Here is a 27,204-nt window from a genome sequence, read left to right as displayed (position 1 = left end):
TCAAAGGTGCCACATTTCTAAAAGCCAGACATTCATAATCCAGTTGGGGCAGGACTAATGCTTTGCACAGATGCATAAGTCCCAAAAATATTCTGTCTTACTCACTGTACAATTCATTACAAAGGTAAAGTTCTGGAAGTGGACGAACAGTTCTGTGTTAGCAGAAGTGCATAATACATATTTCTGCAGTGGAAAACTGGAAGAGGTTAGTGAGTGCAGGACTGTGCTTCCCGATGGCATGTTGCAACTGACAGTCGTCAGTCATAGCCTCTCCAAGCCAAATATTTGCCATCAGTAAAAGGCCATGTTCTGCAGAGATCCTGTGAGATTGTATATGGAGGGTACTATAGTCTCAACTCTGATACAAAACAACCAGACAAAAATGTATTAACAAAAACTGGGAGAGGGTCACTAAAACACCACTTCTACAGTGTGGTAAAGCTGTGGCAATGCCTTGAAGTCTACTAGGCCTAAATTAAATAAAAGAAGATAGTGCTGGGACATTTGGAGATGGCTAAAAGCTGTCTTTATAGTAGGCTAGCTGAATTAACTGGTAAATTGTGGGTTGGCTCTACCTAAATCCACAATGGCTGTTAGTCAAAATGCACCCTGTCTCAAAGAGATTCACAACACAACCATTGGTCCAACAATTGTTCAAGCAGCTTACACAGAACATTTGTGAGATTGATGGGTCTATGGCTGTCTACTCCAAGCAAGGTTATAACCAGTTTTAAAACTAAGACAACCGTGCTTTCCCACCACTTGGTTGAAAACACGTTCTCACACCAAACATGATTGAAGATCAAATGTACGTGGTATCAGTAATCCACAGTTAGACATTGGAGCATTTAACTGTGGAGCCATCAGATCTGGGGCCATGCCATGATCAAGGGACAGAGTGCTGAGGAGTTCCTATAGGTTCCAACAGGTTTGTTATAAGGTTCCAGACATTGGTTAGCAAAGGACAGTTTCTTATCCTCTACCTGTCTTGTGTGGATAGGAGACTGAGATGATTGTTACAAGCAGATGCTCGAGTGAAGTATACCACAAAGTGTTTTGTGATAACAGTAAGGTCAGAATGAATATTACTGTCAAAAAGGATAGTGAAAATAGTGGTTACTAGCTGTTGATCATACATACACTGCAACTCAGCCCACACTTGTGAAAGAGATTTATGGGTCTCTACTTTAGCACCACACCTTTCTCAACATTCTTTCTTCTGGTGCTTTGTAAGGTATCATAATTGGGTACAAAGCCTTTTGAAGGCCAAAAAGATTTTCCAATGATGGGTGATCCCTATGTCAGTAGAGCACCCACCTACAATCTATGAATGCCTTAGATATTCCATTTGTCTACTGTAGGACTGGTGTCACACAAGATGTTCCCAAAAAAAGGGGAATTTTTGCTGCTTTTAGTATTGAAGTGGTTGTGTCATGTATTAAGTCATCCATATTCCCTAGTAGAGTAGCTTTGGATGGTAGAACAACATTTACAGCATAACAATCAGCTTTCTTGAGGGTCCACTATCGAGGGCCCTCAGTTGAGTTGCTGTGTGTGAGGGTCATGACTTTCAAGAAACTATCATTCTCAAAAATTTTGTCAGTTGGATTGAGGAACATAGGCTGATGAGACAGATCAAGAGACAACAGCTGTATGTATTCTGTGTGACCCAATAAAATGAATCGGTGTTTCACTGTTTAGTAAAAGTCAACTTGTTCTATTAGAGCATATAAATGAGATGTTCTAACACCACCCCACAATGGGTTGTGGGAATTGAAATTGCCCACGAAGAGAAAAGGTGGAGCTGACAGGTCAGGTATCCGACCCCATAGTATGTAAGATCCCTGTTTGGAGGGAGATAAGCATTACAGACAGTAATACCCATAACTGTCTGCATGAGAAAAGGCACAGCCACTAATGCTTATCAAGTACAACTTTATCACTTAAAATGTCTGCAAGTGACATTCAGCATTAGTGATGTTGGAGTCAGATGCAGCTGGGGCCACCAGTCCACCTTTGCCATTGTTCTCTTTTCTTATTTCCTTTCTTCTCATTCTCTTTGTTTTTCGTGTGAAGTTTTAACTGTGGATGGGGGTTCCTTTGTTGTATACAAGGAAGGGAAGATGAATAAGCTGTCTTGCTATCCATAGCCTGTGTCTTCATAGTGCACTGGCTGATGTCTGGCTACAAGGTAGTGTTAGTCTGCCAAGAAGTTTCAAAGGAATGTGGCCCTCTGCTGTGGAAAGTCGTATGAGAATGACTCTTTTCAGGCAGGGATGTGGGAACGAAGAGGTCCCCTCTGTCGAAGTGGGGGGGGGGGGGGAAGGGCATGGGGAAAGGAGGGTCCTGTACCCGTCACATACACATGCATTTAGGTGGCCAACAGGGTCTGATACTGAAGGGAAAGCAGATGACCACCTTTTTATAGATGGACCCTTCGTTACTTTGTTTACAAAGTTAATGGTCATTTGAATTGGATGTAAGTGTTCATATTTTTCTCTGGCCCAGAACATGAAAAGTTATCAAGGATATTGTATCTTTTAAGTGACTGCTTTGATCTTTTCGGGTAATCCACCCCTTTAAAAAGCCAAAGAAAGCTCCAGCATCCACTCACTTATCCTTTGGCGCTGGCACTGGATATGGGAAAAAATGGATAACCTGTTTTTCCAAATTTGAACGTGGTTGTCTGTAACGTTAGACCTTGATGAAATTAACAACCTGAATCTTGTTGAGGCATGAGTGGTGGTGGTGATGGTGGTGGTGGTGATGGTGGTGGTGGGGAGTGGGATGTCACTGAAAGTTTCACAAGAGAGCACTGCCTGTGAATGTTTAAGTACCACTGTTTTAGTGAGGATGTACCCACTTCATGTTTTGTTAATGGACACTACTTCTCCATATGTTTCTTCAATGTTTTCAATGAAGAACAATGGTTTGCATCCAAAAAGGTACAAACTAGGTACTGTGGAGATTATTTTTCACCATTTCTACTGAAGTTACTTCTTCCCTTGCCACGGCCAGAGATGGGAGAGCCTTTGGGCCGTACCTTTCCACATTTAATTGATCTGTTCTATCTGCCCCCCCCCCCCCCACACACACACACAACAGACTGCCTAATGCAGTTTTGGGCACCAAATTTAATCTCTCGCACAAGAGGTGCTTAAGACAGTATTGCACAATGGATGGCATCTGGGATGGTGGATGATCTACATAGCACAACAATTTTGAAGGAGCAAAAATGGAGGTAAAATCTGGTTCTGGGGTCAGAACATAGTTTAGCCAAATGTGTGGCAATGGGGTAAAAAATGAAGTTTCAATAAGTAACCTTAGTCAGCATCAGAGAAAAATTTGAATATTTTTAGCATGGTGCAGCAGAGTCAGCAGCTTTAAAATGTAATTATATTAAATTTCAGCCTCCAGTTGCATAAGCAAAGAAACTTTACCTAGGTTTCGGCTATAATAATGTAGCCTTCTCCAGAAATGTCACAATATAAAATTAAATTAAAACATGCCAGTTTGACAAGGCCAATATCTGGCATGTTTTAATTTAATTTTATATTGTGACATTTCTGGAGAAGGCTACATTATTATAGCCGAAACCTAGGTAAAGTTTCTTTGCTTATGCAACTGGAGGCTGAAATTTAATATAATCAATGAAAAAAGGTAGACTGTCAACAGGGAAGCCACCCAATGGACAAAATCAGAGAGAAGGTACAGTCAGAGAGTAAACATTGGAAGAGAAGTATTGCAACTGTTCAGGGCTTCATGCTTATCATGCACATAAGCACAAAAGAATTGTGAGCTCCTGGGGAGTGGAGTGTCAGAGAGTTAGATTTATGACACAGACAAAGTAGTATTGCAAGGGCTTGGGGTCCTGTGTTAGCCAAAATGTGCTTACAAAAAAACTCTCCGCCGCTTCAAGTGTACATCACAGTCAAAATGGTACATTCACACTCTTTTCATTAAACATTTGTTTGTGCTGTATTATGTTATATCAGCTTCAAGGCTACCTTGTTTCTTTAATTAAATTTTTTATCTATGTAACTTTTTGTAAATTTATCAACAGAGAGGAGGCTGATAGGTCTATGGATAATTATAACTTGTCTGCCTCATTTTGAGTGAAGTACAACTACAGCATCAATCCTGTTTGGGAATAGGCAATTTTCCTACATTAAAAATATGGTTTGGATTGTTGTTATTCTGATTGATTATAACATTCAAATAGCATTTACGTAGACTATTCTAGCTAAAGACCTGTTATTTTTATGTAATTAAAGCTCATAAATTATTAAATATCATGATTTGGCCACGAGACTGAAAATGCTGTGTTATTGGCTGACATTCTGGTGATGTCACAGACTAAGAGTAACACAAAGCTATACGTGTGTTATAGGATGTGTCAGCTGAAGTTACAATGTTTTTATGTACTTTTTCTGCAAACACTTTACCTATTCAGTGGCAAAAAACACTGTTATGACTTAAGTAACAATAGAAAGGAACTTTGTGAACGCTGATAGTGGAAACCTTGCAAAAGGTGAAACGTTTATGCTCCATCCATTTTGAGCGGTGATTATGTGCCACAATGAACATTCTTGTCCCTGCTCCTTGCAGCATCATTAAACTTATTCAAAACTAAGGAAATTCAGAACTTTTGCAAATGGGTCTGTATATTATAACTAGATTGTCGACTATCAGTCATTAGCTATGACTCAAAACACTATAAAATTATTCTTGGCAAATTTTTGTGCTGATTTCTGCTATAGAAGGTACTCAGCAGAGATCTTGTACCAAGCAAGCACTCGATGGCACAATGGATAGCATATCTGACAGTGGACAAAGAGGTCACATGTTAGATTCCTAGGAAGTTCATATATTTTCAAAAGTTTTACACAAAATACAAAAATAGCTTTAGCAAGAATTGATAGTAGCAGTTGTTTTGATGGTGGGATGAATAGCTTCACATTAAGCTTGTCTGAGAAATGGACAACTGAGGACAAATGCATTTACTTTTTGAACAAACAATTCAGTTTTTTGGAAGGAATTGCTAGTACTGAAGATATCATCATATGCCCACAACACAACAGGATGTAGGATGATGAGATATAAAGCATGTACAGCATGCACGTAACACAAGTGTAAGGGCTATGATGTCTGTAAGTGTAAACTAAAATCAGTGTCAGAAGCAGACTTACTTCCTATTTATGTAAGATAATGAAACTTCAAAAGTTTAAACACTAAAGATTATAGCTGGAGAGCAGGAATAATAATAATAATTAAGAAAAACATTGTTTCTAATAAAGTAAAAAGTTTGTGGTCACATTAACTAGAAAATATTTTTCTGAACATGAGGTGTGCAAATGGCGATTGCAAATGTAAGCACATGTAAACAGCAAGGAAAACAATAATGTTCTGTTTCTGATCAGTGTGGTGAAGTTTTGTAATTGTGATTTGTTTTTCATATGAGAGGACTGTCGAGTCCTTTTATAAATAAATTAAAATATTCTTTTGTGTTGGATTCGAACCAGTGTTCTATGGACATTGTCTTCAATTATTCGACGGTCTACCACTTATGTTCAGTCACAGTGGTTCCGATATCAGTGGATTTCATGGACGACAGACATCAGCCAGAAAAGGCCAATCTTTCCAAATCAGTACAACATCATGTGCGCAGCCACACAACAGCTGACTTTATCTTACAGACTTCAGACAATAATAGGTGAAATTCAAATCAGTTTGTTTTCTTTCGTCAAACCAACCAATGTTCTCGCAAACGAAATATGGAGCTTGAGAAACTGATAAGTTAAGTCCAAGAAAGAGTGAGTTTGTGGCATCCTGAGGATGAAAATATCATAGTCAGGATATAGTTCAGAATCTATGAACTGAAATCGTAGGTTTATTCAAAACTTCAAATAGGCAGAATCTTTATTGGAAATTTTAGGCATCAATTATAACTTCAAAAAATAATTTGCTCAAGTGAAGACGAGGGCATATCTTATACGCATATAGCTACTGTACTGAATCTTTTTTGTGGTAGGTTGTCATTAGTTGTCTACAAATTATTATTACTGCTTACCGACATTTTATGCCAGTAGGGTAGTAATTCTGTTAATATGAAATAGTTGCAAATGTGGAGTACAGTACGTATTTCCACTTTTCTGTGCTACACTTCATGCTCGTCGTCCACTTGCATGCTAAACGACAGTCACTGCAGATTACCTGACGTATGTCTGCACAACTTCAATGAAACAGAGTGTTTATAATTTGTTTCTCATGGCCACCACGAATTATCTCAATTTATGTAACAGAACGATTCTATCGTCTCATATATTCATAAAACTTCTTTGGTTATTCCGATAAATGAGGAGAGAATGTATAGTACTTGCCAGGTTCTTTACGAGGCAGAAAAGCTCAATCACATGCGTTCGGTGTCTCTCTAATAGCAGAAGCTGCTATGCAACACTCGTATGCAGGCACAGAAGCATTTTGGTATCCACCCCACCCTAAGACGTTAAAACCTAAAGTGCTTCATACATCGAATAGATTCTAACCTAACCTCCGTGAACCTGCCAAAAACTGATGAAGGAGATCGGACACACCATGACCACACTGTCAGCTGATGTTATCAGTTGACCTCTGGCAATAGTGCCTGACGGCTCTTGTCAGTGCCACAGTGAACACAGCCTTATGCCGTTGTCACACAGACTCTGCATCCAAATATTGAGCATTGAGCGTGCCAAGTTTCTGACATCATAGTGTAGAATAGCGTGATGGGAAGTCCTTCTGAACATGCAGAGCAATATCTAGCATGTACGATATTGAATGTGCGATTGAACGTTGACCAATGAGATGGCAAAACGTCATATGCATGCCATCTCCTTTCAGTGCAGAGTTCTGAGGCACCATATTGGCTTGCAGTTGAGGCCCATGTGTATATATGCCATTTCTGAGCACCAGCAACTGGGTAGCTCTGAAACACACTCCTTTAATTGTATGATTCAATGTAATAAAATGACAAGAAACATCATATTCGTGGGAAAAGTATTACTGTAACTAGTGTATTTTGAGAGTAGGCCATTTGAAATCAACAGCATGTTGGGGATCCATTAAAAATGCATTGTTCTTGGTACAATTTGCTATAATTTAATTTCAATTAGTAGTATAGCTATAATAAAACTTTCAAGGTATAGCAATAAGCTAGTAAGCTGGACACGGTCCTTTAACAGCCATGGTTGCGGTAGTGTTGGTGCTTCTCATCGCACGACAACTTAATATTTTTCTTCCTCTGACCTTCACTTTTTTAATAGGTTCTGATACTTTCTTACCAGTTTAATATACATACTTACTATAATATTCGATGCTATGTAAATATAAGGGTGCTCTTTTTGAGGGATAAGTTTGTTCGATTTGCTTAATCTATAGGGCACTTTGCACTATTTGCAGTAAGACATTTTGCCCTTTTTCCTCATAAGTTTTGTAATTCACATGTACAGATCCTGCTACTGAGTAGAAACAGTGATCAAATAAGAATGACCTAAAGGTTTTACTAAAAAGGGAGAATGATGAAATAATTGTTATCTTATGTTGAGAACTACTGCAAATTGGTTCAAATGGGTCAAATGGCTCTGAGCACTATGGGACTCAACTGCTGTGGTCATCAGTCCCCTAGAACTTAGAACTACTTAAACCTAACTAGCCTAAGGACATCACACACACCCATGCCCGAGGCAGGATTCGAACCTGCGACCGTAGCAGCAGCGCGGTTCCGGACTGGAGCGCCTAGAACCGCACGGCCACCGCGGCCAGCTGCAAATTGGTATAGGACTATTTATAATGTAACTTTTATAAGCTGAGCTCCCTACTGACTGAACACGTTACTTTCCTTTTTGCCTTATTTTTGCAGCTATTTAAATTTTTATTTATATATACTACAGACAGAACAACTTGACTAGCATATGGACATGGGAGAAAAAAGTTTATTAGACTAATATGGGAATCTTCACGCCCGCCCATTTCCTAAACAATACTATACTATTTATGAGCCAGATATGGCTGACAACTGCCACTGGAGTGCACTGCAATCGTGTATACCATGTTGGGGTCCATGGACTATATGTACAAGTCGCTTTGTTTCTGAGCGTTCAGCAGCACGTTGAACTCGACATGCTCAACGTTGATGTTCGACAGCACTGTCCATGTGATGACAGCTTTAGACTGTGGTCACAATGGCACCAATATTGGTGGATTCCGCCAATAACCGTCATCCGAAGACAGCCAGTCTTTTCAAATCAGTACAGCGCTACAAGCACGGTCACAATGTAGCCTATCTTGTCGCCTGAAAATACAGATTTCACATGACAGTTGGCAAAATTGAAATCAGTTAGTTTGTTTGTTTTTCAATCGTAAAAACTGACATGACATAAAATGTGGACTGTGGGAAACTGATACGTTTAGTCAAAGAAATAGTTTGTGGCATCCTGAGGATAAAAAAATATTATAATTGGGACACAACTCTGAATATTTGGATTGAAATTGCAGGTTTATTGGAAGCCAAAAGGCAAAATCTTTATAGGAAATTTTAGGTTTAGATTATTATGGTGTATCTTACGACTAAAGGTACTGTAGTGGAACTTATTGGGTTGTGGTAGGTGGACATTAGCGGTCTGGCATTTTTATGCCAGAACTCTGGTCATTCTGTTCCATGAAATGGTTTGCAAATGTGGTGCACATATGTTTTTCTACTTTACATTGCTTTAAGTGTACAGAGTACCTTATTCCACACTTTGTCTTTCACAAGTACGGTTTGCTGAATAGCAGTCATTGAAGGTTATAATAATGTCGTGTGACGAGGGCCTCCCATCGGGTAGACCGCTCGCCTGGTGCAAGTCTTTCGATTTGATGCCACTTCGGCGACTTGCGCATTGATGGGGATGAAATGATGATGATTAGGACAAAAAACAACACCCAGTCCCTGAACGGAGAAAATCTTCGACCCAGCCAGGAATCGAACCCGGGCCTTAGGATTGACAGTCTGTCACACTGACCACTCATCTATTTTAAGAAATCCGATACTCACATTAAAGATGCAATTCTGCAGATCATGTCTTTCCAATGATTAGGCCTTTAATGCGTTCTAAAACGCACAGTTTCAAAGTTTTTTGTGATATGTTGGATGTTATTTACCAGGGTCTAAATAATAATTTGAAAGTTGATATTTTCAATCTTGCACCTCAAATATGATATTTTGACACTATGCTTCATACAATCCCTAAAAGACACTGTAATATAGTTGAGTTTCCTTATTAAAAGTAAAACTCAATCTGAAATAACCACCAGAAATCTTGTTTCATCCTTCTCAAATCCAATGGGCAAGTGGTTGAAGGGCAGTGACATTTCCAGTACTAGAATCTGATTATCTGAATATACCTACTGCCAGTATTGCATTAATATAAACCATTTTTAGAATAAAGCAAGCTGCTGTGAAATCACAACCCTATTTTTCATTAGTGATTACTTACATACAAATTTAGTCCAGTCAGCATATACAAGCAACATCCATTTTCACAAAGTAAATGAAGGATTATGTGCACATAACATCATTGGCAAAACCTTTATACATCAAAGTCACCATTGCAGCATAATAAATCACATTCTGAACAACTTATTTTGGAGAGATTCTTAGTGTGATGTATCATTGAAATTACATATTTTTGTAATACAAGAGTATTTCATAAAACTTCTCTAATAACTGAAGACAGAGCATACAGTACTCAAAACGTTCTTTTCGAGCCACATATAGCTCATTAGGCATCTTTTTAATAGCAAACACCACATTAAAGCACTCGTCTCCAAGCACAGATGTGTCGTGGTATCCATCCCACCTTTTGGAAGTTACAATTTAACTTACTTCATACATAGACTAGATTCTAACCTAACCTGCTCAACCCAGCCAAAAACTGACAAATGAGATTGGATGCACCATGACCAAGCTGCCACCCAATACAGACGACCTCTGGTGATGGCATCTGACAACTATTGTCTGTGCCACTGTAAACGCAGCCTTAAACTGAGCGACCTAATAATTAATGTAAAGAGGGATGATAATATACAGGGTGAACCAGAACTCCACAGGCTAATTTTATGAGTTGGTAGTATGGACAAAAACGTGAAAAAATGTCTAGTAAAAATGCAGTCTTATGTTCATATATTAAGAGCTATAAACACTTGTTCTTCTTTGTTAGTGTGATACATCTCTTCTAGTGAATAACTACACACAGTTCTTAAGGTATGCACTTTCAAGCCCATATTTATTAGACTTTTTTTATTGTTCTGATTCATACCAGCAACTCTAAGTTTATCTGTGGGGTTCTGGTTCACCATGTATAACAGAAAACTAGACATTTCTCAGAGTGCAATTCACTGTCTGGTTTTAAGAACAGCCGTTCAACTGATCATGCAATAATGCCACATAATGGACGGTATCCATAAAAATGGCTGCCACTAGGTACCTTCATAACAGAACAGAAGCTGCTTCTACGAGATTTGGGGTAAGGAATACAATTAATTTCAGTTTTAACTGGAGGATGCAAAATACGTCTTTACACTGTTGGATAACAGAAAATGAGTACTGGGACAGTAATGTGTGGTGTTCAGCAGTATTCCATGTTAGCGACATATCTTTAAAGATACATTAATGACTGTATCACATTATTTTACAGACTTTCGGTTGTAGATCGTACAACCATAATTGTTAGAGATTCTGAGCGGAAAATTTGTAATACAATGAATTATGTGCTTTGGAGAAGCTACAGCAATAAAACACAGTACATCCTGAAACCTCCAGGCAGGAAGTTTCATATCAGCGCACACTCCGCTGCAGAGTGAAAATCTCATTCTGGAAACAGTACATCCTGTTCTTTACACACAATTCTGTATGTAAGAAATTTGTGGCAATTACTGATGTAAAAGACACCATATTTTTGGCATGGGGGAAAGATGGTAAGCTTTGTAAAATGCAGATATTCTCAGTCTCTTGCCGAAACTGAATGCAAAGTAACTTTACAATAAAAATAAACATCTGCAGTTAATGCTACTAAAACGGAATCTTATATACTTCACATGTTTTCATTTCTTAATTCCCTACAACATAATACTTTTAGCCTATGAAGGATTCATTCTGATAAATGGTGGTATTAAGCTAAAGGGGCCTATTTAACAAGCTAGCGACTTTTAACTGAATATGCTTACATTTCCAAAATTTGAAGGCAACAGCAGGAATTTGAACTTTTGTGATAGTTAAGACTGCATGCCACGCTGCAACCCAAATCAGGATCTCTAGATTTTGTGGACAGTGTGCTATTGATTAAGCCATCCAGGCATACCCTATGGATAAACTGAGCCATAGCACATAACTGCACTAAATTGGGCAAGGGCTCCTCTGATGGTGTAGGATTAGCATCCTCGGGGAAATGTATATAATGGACAATTCGACTAAATCAGATACATGCAGATGTTACTGAGATATTTTTACACTTAATGCAGCTTTGTGGAACAACCTCTGCGAAGTTTAGAGGAGAGATATGATGGTGATCTGAAAATCTGAGTCTGTTCTTTAGGTTTGCTTGGTTTGTGTACTGGTAGCACATAGTTTTAACTTGTCATCAACTTTCAGTATTATGCCTGGATTTCTTTTAACAAGTGAAAGGTACCTTGATGAAGTTTCAAGTTCCACAACCTATTGCAATTTTTGCTCAATTTTCCACACACAGCACAAAGTACAATCAATAATTTGTCCTAAAAATAACATTTTATATACTGCAGAGATAGCAGATTAAGACGCATGGATCTGAACTGGACAAAATAATAAGTTTCCTGTTACGAACTCGCCAAAATGTCAAAGGATAGAGAAATAGTCTTTTTACAGAAAATCAATGCAAAATGTATTCAACAAAGAAATATTCATATAATTTGTTCACAACTGTTTCTCACACAAACTGTACTGGTTTCTTTTCTTTTTTTTCAATATGTGATAGTGCAATATCATGCTATAAAATTACAAATCAAAGTACACAGAAGTGTCACAGCAAGTTTTTCCAATAGAGCCTGTTCCCCAAAAAGAATTTTTCAGTTAAATGGTTCCATAAAGTGCCTTGTAATTACAAAATCTTTGCTAAACAAAATATTACTGGACTCCATTACAAATAAGAGGAAGACTGTTTTACACAGTAATTTATGATGATCTCACTCAAAATTTGATAGGACGTTTCAGTCAGTCTAAAAAAAAACCTAAAAAATAATTTATTGTATCTGCTACACAAAAAACCAGTTTGAATATTTGTAAATGCAGTTCAATGAGAAATGAATACTTCCTCCATTACCGAAAATTTCAAGTGGTAACTCATTGTTAGAATACACATATAGGGATGTGTCTCTGCGCTAATAGCACAGCATAATGTTTCCAAGAAAGTTGGACTATTATTAAACTTTTATTTAGTTGTACAACAAAAAAATCCCACTGCATGGGGTTTTTAAATTTCGTTATATGGCAGGTAAAATTTTGCACAACATGGTTTTATTTTTCTATGATGTGATACATTCTGGAGAAAGCAATCACAATCTGCTAGAAGTACTGTTATGTGGGAATGCTACTTACTGGTAATTACACAAAATTAATTCAGAAATGAGATATTCATACCCAAATTAAAGTGTGTTTAGCACACAGCCAGAACAATACTGACAGATAATTTATTCTTTTATGTACACAAAAAGGGAATGTTATTACATCTGAAATTGACGATATGTATCAGTGTCTGGATTCACAGTTATACAAGCATGAGGAGATGATTACAATTTACAATACATTTGTAATACACCGGTCTTTGCACTTGCAGTTAAATCTTTCCATTACAACTGATGGAACTCACAGAAAACACTGGAAAATTCACTAAGAGAAACAGATTGTATAAAACATTAGCACAAAATATGCTTCTTTATATCCGCTCATCCCTGTGTATATCACAGATCATAAAAATGTTTAGCTTATGACTGTGCATATAACAAGTAAGTACCTGATAACACCACTTAGCAACCATATGTAGCAGCAGTGACTCCACTGCCACCACGAAAATCTCAAGCAGGATTGCACATATTTACGTGATAGAAACATGAATATGTGTCAATAGTGAGAAATGTTCTCCAACACTCCAAAGGAATGTCACAATTAACACTCCCAAGAACACTCAGGAAGGCAAGCATTTTCAAGTGTCATTGTGAACGGCTTCACATTTTGTTACACCACTGCTTCACCGTTATTCAATGACGACACCGTGCATCAATTTTTCTGAAAGTACACACAAAAACCTTCACACACTATCACACAAAACTTCCCACACTTTCAAAGTGCTGCACATTGCAAGTCGCTCACTGCAAAGTTAATCTTGCTGTCAAACCATTGTCCTTGAGGAGTCTCCTGCCAGCTTGTCCATAATCTGGAAAAATGATACAAAATCATCAGTATGATTAAAATATATAAACAACAACTACAATTTTAATGCTTAACACTTTTATTTTCAAAGGACATATTTTGGCCACAGAATGATTCACTCTTAAAATTTGTTTGCATAAAGTATTCATCTAAATCGATTAACAAAAAAGTTTTCAGCATGTTGAAAGTGTTGCACAGCATCATGACAGGCATTAATAATTTGTTTCAATAAACCAAAATGAAAACATAGAACAGTTCTTCCTGAAAACATTTAGTTCTATCTTTAATCAGTGATGTGTACAAGTGAGCAAGATCAATGAACTTGCTATTTTAAAGTGTTCTGTGCAAGGTACAACATTATTCTGCTCTGCGACTTCTCACGTAACTACTCATGGCATTCCTTAAGTAATTATAAAGTGAATATAGTTCCAGCAACCAGTTTTGAGTGTTAATTGAGGGGCAAAACTAACAACAAAGAGAAGAATGTATATCATGAGATGACTACATATGGTTAAGTTGTGATCCTTATTTTCTGTTTCCCCCTTTCTTTTCAGTGCATGTATAAAGAAAGACCTGAGAATTTAATTCACAACTTCCTTGTTGCAGGAATTACATTTATGTCTAACACAGCCAGTTTCTTGTCTTTGGCACACCTTACTTATAATAGCATAAACTGTGACAAGTGTTCATACACAATGAATGAGTATTAATATTGAAAATACTAATATAAAAAAGTAAAATTTTACGATCTCCCTGAAAATGAAAAATCATGTACTTTTAATACAACAATAATTCTTTTTTAAATAGGTGGTTGTCATGAGTATGTTCTATGCTTTGTGTATTCTTTTACACAGTAAACAATGGTTATTTTGGGCTTAATTGCAGCCACAATCCCAATAATATTTTAAAAATTAAATTTTCCATCAGGACTGTTTTGAAAGCAAAGTAAAAAATGTTTTCTTTTTATAAAAAAAAAAAAAAACCAATGATATCTGAATACACAACCATTTATCATAAAGGGAAAAGTATAAAAATAAATACATACATAAAGTGTTTGACCCTGTGGTTCAGTTTTTGAGCTGGACGAACACAGGAATTTTTATACCCGACCAAGTGTCAAAAAATGCCAATGAACCTTTGTAATGCTGTCTGGAGAGAATCTACTTTCAATATTCCCCACATAAGAATTTTTTTTATGTCCAAGTGTTACGTTCCACAACTACTGAAACTCAACATTTCGATACTGTGCATTTACTTGTAACACAAGTACCCACTTATGCCAGGTCAATGACACCATCCTGGAGTAAATTAACAAAACCACAAAAAAGTGACTGATAAGATAAATGTTCCTTTAGGCATGTGCTCAACATTTTGGTGCTTCATAGATTGCTAATAAATTTTCTGTTATATCCACTATCATCGACACTACATAAGTAAGATTATGTACCAAAAGATTTTCAACAATATTTAAAATTTTCTACTAGTATTCAACAAATTTTCAACAATATTTAAAATTTCACACACGTTTTTAATCTTAAAGATTAAAGCACAACAGATGTTAAATAAAGAGAAACAACATGATTATTCAGCTCCACATACCCCTCTAATTCCAGGTAGATTTAATACTGTTCCAAGAACTGGTACCCTTCGTAGGAAATTGATTGCAACAGGAAAGAAGCCACTGAAAAAAAAGAAGAAAGTGAACACTATAAAATAACATTTAAAAACTTTGTTTTATTCTTTTGTAATACTTTAAAATTAAACTAATACAAATATGTAATGATAGCTCACCTAACAGAATAAGCACTCAATAGCAAACAAAAATAACTGTGCACGACTTCTGGACAAAACCTTTCTACAGAGGGAATCCACATCTGCTTCATACTCCAGTCATACCTGATACAAAACTCCTGATCTGTGGCTGACTTCTTAGAGAGAGAGAGAGAGAGAGAGAGAGAGAGAGAGAGAATATTACCCAGTCATTTAAAATTCCAAAGCTGTAAGTCAGTGTTGAGGACTCTTGGCCAGGAAGTGCAAAAAACTGCTCACATTGCTGACAAATAAGTTATCAGTTGAATTACCTGGTTAGAGTTAGTAACAAAGAGAGAAAAAATTAAAGGAAGTTATGGGGGTGGATAGCCAAGACTAGTTGCTCCTGCCCAAGGGTGAGATGAGGAACACCCATCACTATGGGGCAGTGGTGGAACAGCCAGGTATATAGGATAATCAAACATACACAAGGAGAATTTGCCATGCAACAAGTTCTCTGTTTCCTTGGTGGGATGTGGGAGTACATTATCACATATGACACCAAAGTACTGCAAAGATTTGCTTCTGTAGTTGTTCCAAATGGTATGCCAAAAATTATGAAGTGCCATAATGTATGATGTGTTGTGGGGAAATGAAGTCAATGAATATAATCCTTTAATTACAACAGAAAACAAGTATCATTAGCTTTGAAATGAGGAATTTTGTTTGTTGGTTGCAGCACTTAAACTTTCAATCACTGTTCTTTGTTTGCATCTCAAATGTTTTCTCTGCCACGATTTCATGTTATAAATGACAGAAGTTAGGATTTCACACACTATCTATGATGTGATCATTTGAGATTGACAACAATATTAGATTGGGGAACGGAAACTGTCACATTCCATTCAAATGGAAAATCTTGGAATTTGTTTCGAGCAATTTTAGGGAAATCATGGAAGACTTAAATCTGAATGGCTGCGTAATGATTTTAAATTACATGCTCTCGAATAAGAATAAAGTATGTTAACCATTATGCCACATCATTCACTTTCATCTCAATAAGATGACAGTCAGTATGCAAACATACATGGAAGTATTCACTCAACAATTACTGTGAAGTCATCAAAAACATCATGAGTAACTCTTTCCAAATATGTTGCTGTAAGTGTTACATATTTGTACTATCAACCAACACAGCTTAGCAGAATTCACTGAAACAACATTGTGGCATTTAGCTTTTATCCACAACTACAACTCAACATTTAATATTTAATGCAAGAAGTAAACATCTCATAATAAACAGAGCATACCCAACTGCAAATCCTATTCCCAAAAACTAATAAGGATTCTGTACTGTCACTTAAAAATAATATATAAAGCTAATCTTTCAGGGCTACACCACCCGCATAGTACTGTAGAACACCAAGACACATCTGACAAACAGAATAATGGAACTATGTGATGAAGGGAATAGATAAATGCTGACAAAGAAAAGACAGTTCACATTGTTGTGGAACTATTTGTTATCTCATGTATAGGCACAACTGTTTTTCCACTCTTGAATTGTGTCCTTTCTGTTGTGACTCGCCGATCATTCAAAGTGCCACCACGCAATTACGCGCGTCCTCTACGTGCGGCGCTGTCTGCCAGCCATGCAGCAGCTGCGCCACCTAAGCGGCCAGCTGAACAGCGGCCGCTAGACTGGGACTCAGTGCTCATTCGAATGCTAACGTGTACACATGTCTTACTTGTCAACTTACTCTGTGACTTATATGTGTTGTTGTGTCGTTCCGAAATATGTGTTAAACTTGAAGTTCTAACAATTGGCGACGAGGTAGTGGATTTTTCCTTTTCACCGTTGACTCACAGGGTTCCATGGCTACTGTCGAGCAACTATTGCAAAATCTCCTTGAACAGCAAACGCTTCTAACAGCGGCAATTCGCAATTTCACCCGGGGCGTTTCTCGTCGTTGGCTATACCTCCTTTTGCTCCTTACGACGAGACGGCGGAAGACTCGTCTGATTATGAAAAACATCTTCGACAGCACTTCTTGGCATTTCATGTCACGGACGAACAACCATGTAAGTCTCTGTTCCTTTCCTGGATTTCACCTCAAATGTATCGGTTGTTGTCGCAATTGGCTCCTTTGAAGGATCCTGCGTCTTTGTCCTTTGCTGAAATGTGCTCACTTCTGTCTGTCTATTTTCAAAACCAAACGCATGTGGTAGCCTCTCGTGTTGCCTTTTATCGTTGTCAAAAACAACCAAATCAATCCTATCGCGCTTGGGCTGCTGAACTTCACGGCCTCAGTCGAAAGTGTCGATTTGTTACTGACATTCACAAAGAATCCTATGCCAATTCCATGGTACGGGATGCTATTATCCAGTCGGCACCCGACAAAGAAGTTCGGCAACGTGCCCTTCAGTTGGCGAATCCGACTCTAGATGAAGTTCTCTCCATTACGCAGTCTTTTGAAATTTCTCGCACCGCTGGGGCGCAAATAGAGGCGTGGGGTGATGTCGGGTAAATACAACCTCTGTGCGCTGTTGACGACGCGTGCGGCGCGTCCCCGCCGGCCGACGTGGCCGCAGTGCGCTCCCACACGCAGCCTCGGCCTAGCCGTAAACAACCCACTAAGAAACTGTAGCAAAACCCCCGGCAACTTCCTTCATGTCCGCGGTGTTTTACGAAACATTCACGCGAGGATTGTCCCCAACGTTGGGCTGTGTGTCACAATTGCAAAAAGAAAGGTCATGTGTCTTCCGTTTGCAAATCTGACCGCATACATGATGTTCATGAACATGACGCTGATTCTGATTTTGTGTTGTCTGTCAATTGCACTTCTTCCCTTTCAGGGAAGTTATTCCTCACTGTCCAAATCCTTAGTTGAGATGTTCGCATGCAAGTGGATACCGGTTCTGCTGCCACTATAATTACTTCTCAGACGTATCTTCAGCTGGGTTCAACACTCCTGTCCCCTGTCACTCGGCAATTACGGACGTACAATAAACAGAAGATTTCTCTATTTCTCTCTTGGGACAATTTAATGCTGAGGTATCTTACAAATCCGTCGTTCGCACTGTTCCCATATTTGTGGTCGACCAGAGCAACGCAGAAAATCTTTTTGGTTTCGGTGCCTTTCGCGTTTTTGGGTTCTCCATAGATGACTGTCAATATTGTCTCTGATGCTATTCCTTACGCTCAACTGAATTCCTTGTCGACGACATTTTCGTCCCTTTTTTCTCCTGGGTTAGGCCGTGCAAACGACTTTGAAGCTCATATCACGCTCAAACCTACTGCTCGGCCTAAGTTTTTTTGGGCTCGGCCCATTCCTGTGGCCCTTCGTGATCGGGTAAAACGGGAGTTGGATCATCTCACTGCTTCAGGGGTCTTGCTTCCTGTCACTTCCAGTGAGTGGTCCTCTCCTGTCGTTGTAGTTGCTAAGCCAAATGGTGATATTCGTCTCTGTGGCGATTTCAAAGCCACTGTAAATGCTCAACGCCTCATCGACATTTATCCTATGCCCCGTCCTGAAGAACTGTTCACTAAACTTGCTGGAGGCCAGTATTTTTCTAAAATTGACCTGTCCAAAGCTTATCATCAACTTCCTCTCGACGCTGCTTCTGGCAGTTTCTGGTCCTTAACACGCCTCTCGGCCTCTATCAATACCAACGCTTGCCATTCGGGGTTGCTTGCGCCCCTGCTCTCTTTCAGTGATTCTTGGAACAATTATTGCTCCCTGTCCCTGGGTGTATCAATTACATGGACGACATTGTTGTCACTGGCTCCACCACTGAAGAACATATTCAAAATCTCCGCACACTTTTTCATGTCTTACAGACTGCCAGTCTTAAGTGTAATCTTCAGAAATCACAATTTTTTCAGGCATCTATCACGTACTTGCGGTTTCAACTCTTTCGAGATGGTATTCGTCCGCTTCAACAAACTGTTGCTGCGATCGATGCCCTTCCTCGCCCTACATCTGTTAAGGAACTGCAGGCCTTCTTGGGGAAAATAGCATAGTATCACATTGGTGGCTCAGCCGTTGCATCGCCTGTTGCATAAAAACGTGCCTTTTCACTGGTCTACGTCATGTGAAGCGGCTTTCCAGAAGTTGAAGACTATGCTGAAACAGGCCCCGTGCCTGGTTACATATCGACCTGGCCAACATCTTGTTCTTGCCACAGACACCTCTCAATACGGGGTCGGTGCCGTCCTTGCGCACCGTTTTTCTGACGGTTCGGAACAACCCATTGCTTACGACTCCAAAACGCTCACGGATGCCCAACAAAAGTATTCTCAAATTGAGAAAGAAGCTTTGGCCATCATTTATGCTCTTCATAAGTTTGGTGTTTTTCTCTATGGCTCAAAAATTCATCTTTTTACAGATCACAAATCACTTGTTTCATCCATCAACGTCACTTTCCGACAAGGCTGCACACCGCCTCCAGCGTTGGGCTCTTTACTTGTCCCGTTTCAATTATGAGATTCATTTCCGGCCAACGGCTCAACATGTGAATGCTGATGCTCTGTCTCGCCTTCCCATGAGTCCTGATCAGGCATTCGATAGGGACGAACTTTTGTGTTTCCACCTGTATGTTGCCGAGTAGCGGGTTGTGGACGGGTTCCCCATCACTGGGGACAGGCTGGCGGCTGCTACGGGTTCTGACCCTACCCTCTCCCGGGTTTTACGCTGTATTCAGAAGGGTTGGCCAGATCGCCCGTCCGCTAAGACTTCAGATCCGTTGCGGAACTACTACACTTTGTGCTACCGCCTCACGGCTAGGGATGGTGTTATCATCCTCTCCACTGACAATGCTTTGCCGCGTGTTGTGGTACCTGCGTCTTTGCGTGCTTCGGTCTTGCGCCTCCTTCACCAAGGGCACTGGGGTGTGTCTCGCACAAAATCTCTGGCGCGCCATCATGTGTACTGGCCTGGCATCGACTCTGAAATAGCACACATGGTCGCTGCCTACGGCCCTTGTGCATCACAGGCCGCTGCCCCGAACTCATCTTTGTCACCGTGGCCTTCGCCTGAGAAGCTCTGGGAGCGCATTCATGCTGACCTTGCGGGACCCTTTTTAGGTACTTATTGCCTCCTCGTAATTGACGCCTACTCTAACTTTCCTTTCATTGTCCGTTGCACGTCACCTACCACCGCGGCAACCACTAGTGCTCTCGCCCGCATTTTTTCTTTGGAAGGCATCCCATCTACTCTTGTTACTGATAATGGTCCGTAATTTGCCTCTTCCGAATTTGCGGATTTTTGTGCTCGTCACGGCGTTACGCATGTCACGGCCCCGCCGTTCCATCCACAATCCAACGGTGAGGCTGAACGACTGGTCCGCACATTTAAGGCTCAGATGCGGAAACTTCTGACTTCTTCTGCTGCTGATGATGCGCTTCTCCAGTTTCTGGCGTCTTACCGTTTCACCCCCATGGGCGACCACAGCCCGGCTGAGCTCTTACATGGCCGAAAGCCCCGCACGCTACTTCATCTTCTGCGGCCTCCCGCCTCACGGCCGTGGGTGCCTTCACTTGGCCAGTTCACCGTCGACGACCTCGTCTGGGTACAGGGATATGGCAGGCAGCCAAAATGGAGCCCGGGCCGCATCTTAAGACACCGTGGCAGACACCTGTATGAAATCCAGACGGACACGGGTGTTGCAGTGCATCATTCGGACCAGCTCCGGCCTCGGGTGCCAGCAACGCCTGTTCCGAATGCCGCCACACCACCTTTGGCTCTACCTGACACTCGGGATCTTGGCATCTCTCAATACTCACAACGCAACCCTCTCACCGTCACCGCGATGCCAGCACCAGAACGGACGCCACCAGGAGACGTGCCCATGCAGGAACCGGAGGACCATCCTCTGTCACAGCAAATCTACTTACCTCCTCCTCCAATGGACGCCGACACATCGCCCATGTCTCCTGTCATATCAACTGGACTTGCTGCAACGGGCAGATTGGTGCATGGGGCCCCAGCAGATTCGGCCCCTACGTCTCCTGTCATCTCGACCCGTTATCATCGGGGATGCTTCCGTCCGTACGGGAAGCCTCCTCCTCGAGACTTTACGGCGAGTCAAACAACGCCTATGGACGTTAGCCATCTCCAGGACACCTCCATCAAGACCAGTACAACTATTTCAAAGGGGGGCAAAGTGTTGTGACTCGCCGATCATTCAAAGTGCCACCACGCAATTACGCGCGTCCTCTACGTGCGGTGCTGTCTGCCAGCCATGCAGCCGCTGCGCCATCTAAGCGGCCAGCCAAGCAGCAGCCGCTAGACTGGGACTCAGTGCTCATTCGAATGCTAACGTGTACACATGTCTTACTTGTCAACTTACTCTGTGACATATGTGTTGTGTCGTTCCGAAATATGTGTGTTAAACTTGAAGTTCTAACACTTTCACTACGACAAGTTTCATCAAATGGGGCTATTTCAAAGCAGTTAAATAGTTTTCTTCAAAACACATTCTTATCTTATGCCAGAAAGCAGAAATTATGATGTCCCTGCAAAGCCTCAAGAGAAACAATATGCAGAAATTTAAAATGTATCCTCCATAAGGATATTTAAAGTATCAGTCAAAATAGTTCAGTGTTCTCTTAAAAGATATTTTATGCCGGTGCACCAATTTCACTGGAAATTAACAAGTTATGCCTAGTAACAATGTCATTGTCGTTAACACAGTGCTTAGGACCCTATTACAGTGAACCATTTTTTGAGAACAATTGCTAGTGAAGTGAAACATTTCATTGTGTTCAAGACCATTAAAATTTACAACTACTAGTCTGATAGACTGTAAATAAATTTACCATAGCGTAAGGACAACAGAGAAACAGATGCACATTAATACGTCAAAAATTGGATTAATATGTCATGATTGCAAAATATAAATTCCTTACAGAAAAATGGAATGACTTACAGAAGTTGATTTCAGACAAGACTGGTCTGGGTTCAGGATAAACGTAAGAACAAGTGAGGCAGTACTGACACTACAACTCAAATTAGAAGACAAGTCGAAGAACCATAAATTGACATTTACAGCATCTGATTTAGAAAAAGTTTTTGGTAATGTTGACTAGAAAGTACTCTGAGATTCTGAAGTTATCGGGGATTAAAAAATTAGCTACAAATTATACGGAAACCGAAGTGCAGTTATGAAAGTCACAGAATATGAAAGGGAAGCAGTAGTTGAGATGGAAGACAAGGTTGTAATCTCCCCCAGCCTCCTCCCTCCCCCCTCCCAACACACACACACACACACACACACACACACACACACACACTCCAAAGGTTTTCCAGCATGATGGAAACCTGTTCAATACAGAAACAGCCACAGTTGCAAGTTTCACTTTTTATTTCACTGGAGACTAGGAAACCCGAAACTAGTCATCAATTAAATAAAAAGTGCATCTTGCAACTTCAGCTGTTTCTATACATGAATGTCCCAATGTTAGGCCATTTGTATATAGAGCAAGCAACAAAGAAAGTTTTTTTTTCCCTCGTGCTGTGTCCTCAATTATTTGTTGGATATAATTCAATCTCTGTCTTCCCCAACAATTTTTACCATCTACAGCTCCCACTAGTACCATGTCCTGTCATCCTGTTCCTTCATGTGGTCATTGTTTTCCACACCTTACTTATTTCACTGATTCTATGGAGAATCTCCTCATTCCCTACGTTGTCGGTCCACCTAATTTTCAACAGCCTTTTAGAATACCTCATCTCAAATGCTTTGATTCTCTTCTTCTTGTGTTCTCCCACAGTCCATGATTCACTATCCTACAATGCTGTGCTCCAAACATACATTTCTAGAAATTTGTTCCTCAAATGAAGGCAAATGTTTGATACAAGCTGACTTCTTTTTGCCAGAAACACCCTCTTTGCCTGTGCTAATCTGCTTTTTATGTCCTCTTTGATCCATCCATCATGTGTTATTTTGCTTGAATGGTACCAGTATTCCTGAACTTTGTCTATTTCATGGTCCTTACTGTTTTAATAGGTTTATCAATAATCTTATTTCTGCTATTCCTCATTACTTTTGTCTGTCTATGGTTTACTCTCTACCCATATTCTCTGCTTATTACAGTTGTTCATTCCATTCAACATGTCCTTTAATTTTTCTTTACTTTCAGTGTGGACAGCAATATAATCAGTGAATCTTATAAATGATATCCTTTCCCACTGAATTTGAATCTCACTCCTGAATCTTTCTTTTACTTCCATCACTGTTTCTTCAATGTATAGACTGGAAAGTAGTGGCAAAAGACCACAGCCTATTTCACCCTTTTTAAGCTAAGCACTTTATTCTTTATATTCCATTCTTATGTTCTTGATCTTCCATTCTTGTTGTTCTGTCATTGATTCTTGCATATACTGTATATTACTCAACTTTACCTATGGCTTAGTGCTAGTTTTCTCAGTATTTCAAACATCTTGCAGCATTTTACATTGTCCAACATTTTTTTCCAAGTAGACTAATCCAATTAACATGTCCTGATTGTTTTTGTTAAGTTTTGTTTCCACTATTAAGCACAATGTCAGAACTGCCTCTTTGGTGCTCCTACCCTTTCGAAAGCTGACACAATCTTAATATAAAGGATCCTCACTTCTCTATCGCATTCTTCTAGATATTATTCTTGCCAGTACTTTGAAGTATGAGCCTTTATGCTGATTGTGTAACATTTATCACACTTGCCTGCCCTTGCTGTCTTTGGAATTGTGTGAATGACATTTTTCCAAAATGTCTGACAGTATATCTCTAGGCTTAGATTTTACAAAACAACTCGGATGGTAGCTTGGCTGTCAATTACCCCCTCCTCCCACCAATGATTTTAGGGATTCAAAGCAACGTTATCTATCTCTTCTGCCTTATTAGATCACACGTCTTCCAAACTTCTATTCAATTATGACAGTAATAATGGATCACCTGTGTCTTCCATATATACTCCCATTTCTAACTCTATCACATAATCAAGCAAGTTCTCCCCTTGTAGTGCAGTTCAATGGACTATTTCCACCTATCCCCTCCCTCCTCTGTGCCTAAGAGTGAAATTCCCACTGTATTCTTAATATTGCCACCCTTGGGTTTTATTTGACTAAACGTTGTTTTGAGTTTTGTATATGCTGAATCAGTCCTTCCAATAACCATTTCCTTTTTAATGTCTTTACTTTTTTTCCTGCAGCCATTTTGCCTTGGTTTTCCTGCAATTCCTATATATTTCATTCCGAAGTGACTTACAATGCTGTATTCTGGAATTCCCTCTGAACATTTTTATCCTCACTTCCTTTTGTCAATAAGTTTTATTTTTTCTATTAATTAAGGTTTTTTCACAGTTACCCTTTTTGTACCTACATTTGTCTGTACACTTTCTGTGATTGCCCTTTTCAGACCCATCTATCTCTCTTCAACTGAACTGCCTACTGCAATATTCATTATTTGAGTAGCTATAGCCTCAGAGAACTTCAGACCCATCTCATTCCTCAGTACTTCAGCATTCCATTTCTTTGCACAATGAATCTTCAGGCTGAGTCTCCTAAACTTCAGCCTACTCTTCATCATTACTAAACCGTAGTCAGAGTCTGTATCTGTTTCTGGATACACTTAAAATCCAACATGTTACTTCAAAGTTTGTCTGAGCACGATACGATCCAGCTGGAATATTCACGCATCTCCAGGCCTGCTCCAAGTATACCTCCTTCTATCGTGATTTTTGAAGAGAGTATTCACTATTACTAGCTGAAATCTATTGCAGAACTCAATTTTCCGCTCCTATTCTTACTACAAAGTCCATATTATCCCATAACTACTGCATCTATTCCTTTCCTTACTACCATGTTCGAATCACCCATGACTATTAGACCATCATCCTCCTTTACACAATGAATTATACATTCAATATCTTCATATATTTTCTCAACACATTCAGCTTCTGCTTGTGACATCGGCATGTATACCTGAGATATTGTTGTTTGCACTGATTTGCTGTCAATTCTGATGACAACTGTGTCAATGAACTGTTCGCAGTTACCCACTATCTGTCCAACTCTCCTATTCAAATGGAGTCTTTCTTTGTTACACTATTTTCTGTTGGTGTTGATATTACCCTATATCCATCTGGTCAGAAATTCTTACCCTTTTCCATTTCACTTCACTGACCCCCCACTATATCTAGACTATGCCTCTGCATTTCCCATTTCTGATTTTTTTTGGCTTCCCAAGTTGTAAAAGAAATTAGACCATGGAGCACGCATACAAACAAAAGTTTGCTAATGACATAATTCTGTCAGAGACAGCAAAATACTTCAGAGATCAGTTGGACATAATGGACAGTGTCCTGGGGGGGGGGGGGGGGGGGGGGGGGAAGGGGTTATAAGATTAACATAAAAAAGTAAAACAAATGGTAATAGAGTGTAACTGAAGAATAGAGTGTAATTGAATCCTGAGCAAGAACATAGGCTACTTTAGCAAGTCTATACTACAAGATACTGATTTGGAAATTATTACCAAAATTAGGGAAATTATTTACTTTTTGAAAACACTATTTATTTTTCAGCTTTTGGTCTATCATATCTGTTAAAATGCTTTTATTGGTCGACATATGCTACCTGATATTATTCAAAGCAATGAATACAGTACTTATAAATCTTCAATGTTTTTCCATCCATAATTCCACACTATATGTGTTATATAATGTGTAGCAGGTGTTCCCTGACAGAACACTGAGAATGCTGGTACTTTGATGGAACAGCTTGTTTATTTTGAGGGTAAATATTGTTAAATAAAAAATAAAATAAAAAATGAGGAAACTTGTTCTGCTTAGTAATTACCTTAATAACTAATGACACAAAAATAAAAAAAAAAACTTTAAAAAATTTAAAAAATTATGAGGGACGATCAATAAGTTTCAATCTGAGGGCACTGCTGCAGCACTTATGGAATGTAATGTGACTCTGATGCAGATATATAAGCAGCGACATGTACACAAGGGATAAGTGTGGCATTTGTGTCTTTCCAATGTGCGTGCAGTAAATGCAGAAACAATAGACTGTGGCAACATTATTACCAAATGTGTCCAAACAGGACCAACGTCCTGTTATTTTTTTTTTTTTTTTTTTGGCTGCCGAAGGGCAAACTTGTGGTACACATCCATTGGAGAATGAAGAATACGTATGCAGCAGCACATTTATTTCTAAACCACTGTTGTGGAATGGTGCAACAATTGGTGGTGCTGTGTCACGATACAGCATGTCCTCTTATAACAAATGCCATAACGCAGACGTTACATCAACTCAAGTGGGAGACACTCTAGCACCTGCTCTATAATTCTAACCTCTCCCCATTCAATTATCACACTTTCAGTCCCTTAAGAAAGGCCTTGAATAGTCGACTAGTCCTGTCAGATAAGAATTTGCAGCAGGCAGTTATGGACTTCTTTATGCAAAAGAATAAGGTGTTTTACCAAAAAGGTATGTTCAACTTTTTTTCTTTTTTTTGCAGAGAACTTATTCATTTCCTGCAGAATGCTAGTGTTCTGTGGGACACAGTTTGGGAAACCCTGATGTATGGCTACTTCAACAGCACAATGTGCAGAAGCTCCTGCCCATGCCCCTCTGGATGCGCTGCTTGACAGAAATGCTGCACATGACGAATCTTGCTTTGAGACAGCTTGGGATGGGGGAGAGTGAGCCACAGATTAAACTATGCTCTTGTGAAAAACTGGCAGACATTTTAGGGCAGCTGATGTAATCTCACTCACTCACTCACACACACACACACACACACACACACACACACACACACACACACACACACAGTAGCTTGCTTGCTCGCCATCGATCATGATAGCAAAACTACTGACATGCGAACATAGCCGTGGGTAACAACTAGTGTGATGATGATGGTGATTTTGATTTGGTTATCACATTAACTTACTGCCAATTGAAGATCTAACACTGAGATCTGTTCAA

The 27,204-nt window shown here is 39.5% G+C and overlaps 1 protein-coding gene across 1 annotated transcript in view; it reads right to left on the bottom strand.

The window, feature by feature from the left end:
• Window positions 1–12,460: 12,460 nt before the first annotated feature.
• LOC126188033 (vesicle transport protein GOT1B) overlaps window positions 12,461–27,204 on the bottom strand; it is a 35,146-nt gene continuing 20,402 nt past the window's right edge. The window contains exons 4-5 of the mRNA XM_049929458.1: window positions 15,077–15,158; window positions 12,461–13,481 (exon numbers count right to left, since the gene is read on the bottom strand). Of these exons, the coding sequence (XP_049785415.1) occupies window positions 13,437–13,481; window positions 15,077–15,158 (127 nt within the window). The 3' untranslated portion in view covers window positions 12,461–13,436. The remainder of the gene's footprint in view (window positions 13,482–15,076; window positions 15,159–27,204) is intronic.

Source organism: Schistocerca cancellata, chromosome 5, assembly GCF_023864275.1.
Source record: "Schistocerca cancellata isolate TAMUIC-IGC-003103 chromosome 5, iqSchCanc2.1, whole genome shotgun sequence".
NCBI lineage: Eukaryota > Metazoa > Arthropoda > Insecta > Orthoptera > Acrididae > Schistocerca > Schistocerca cancellata.
This window is presented reverse-complemented; position numbering and strand designations above follow the sequence as displayed.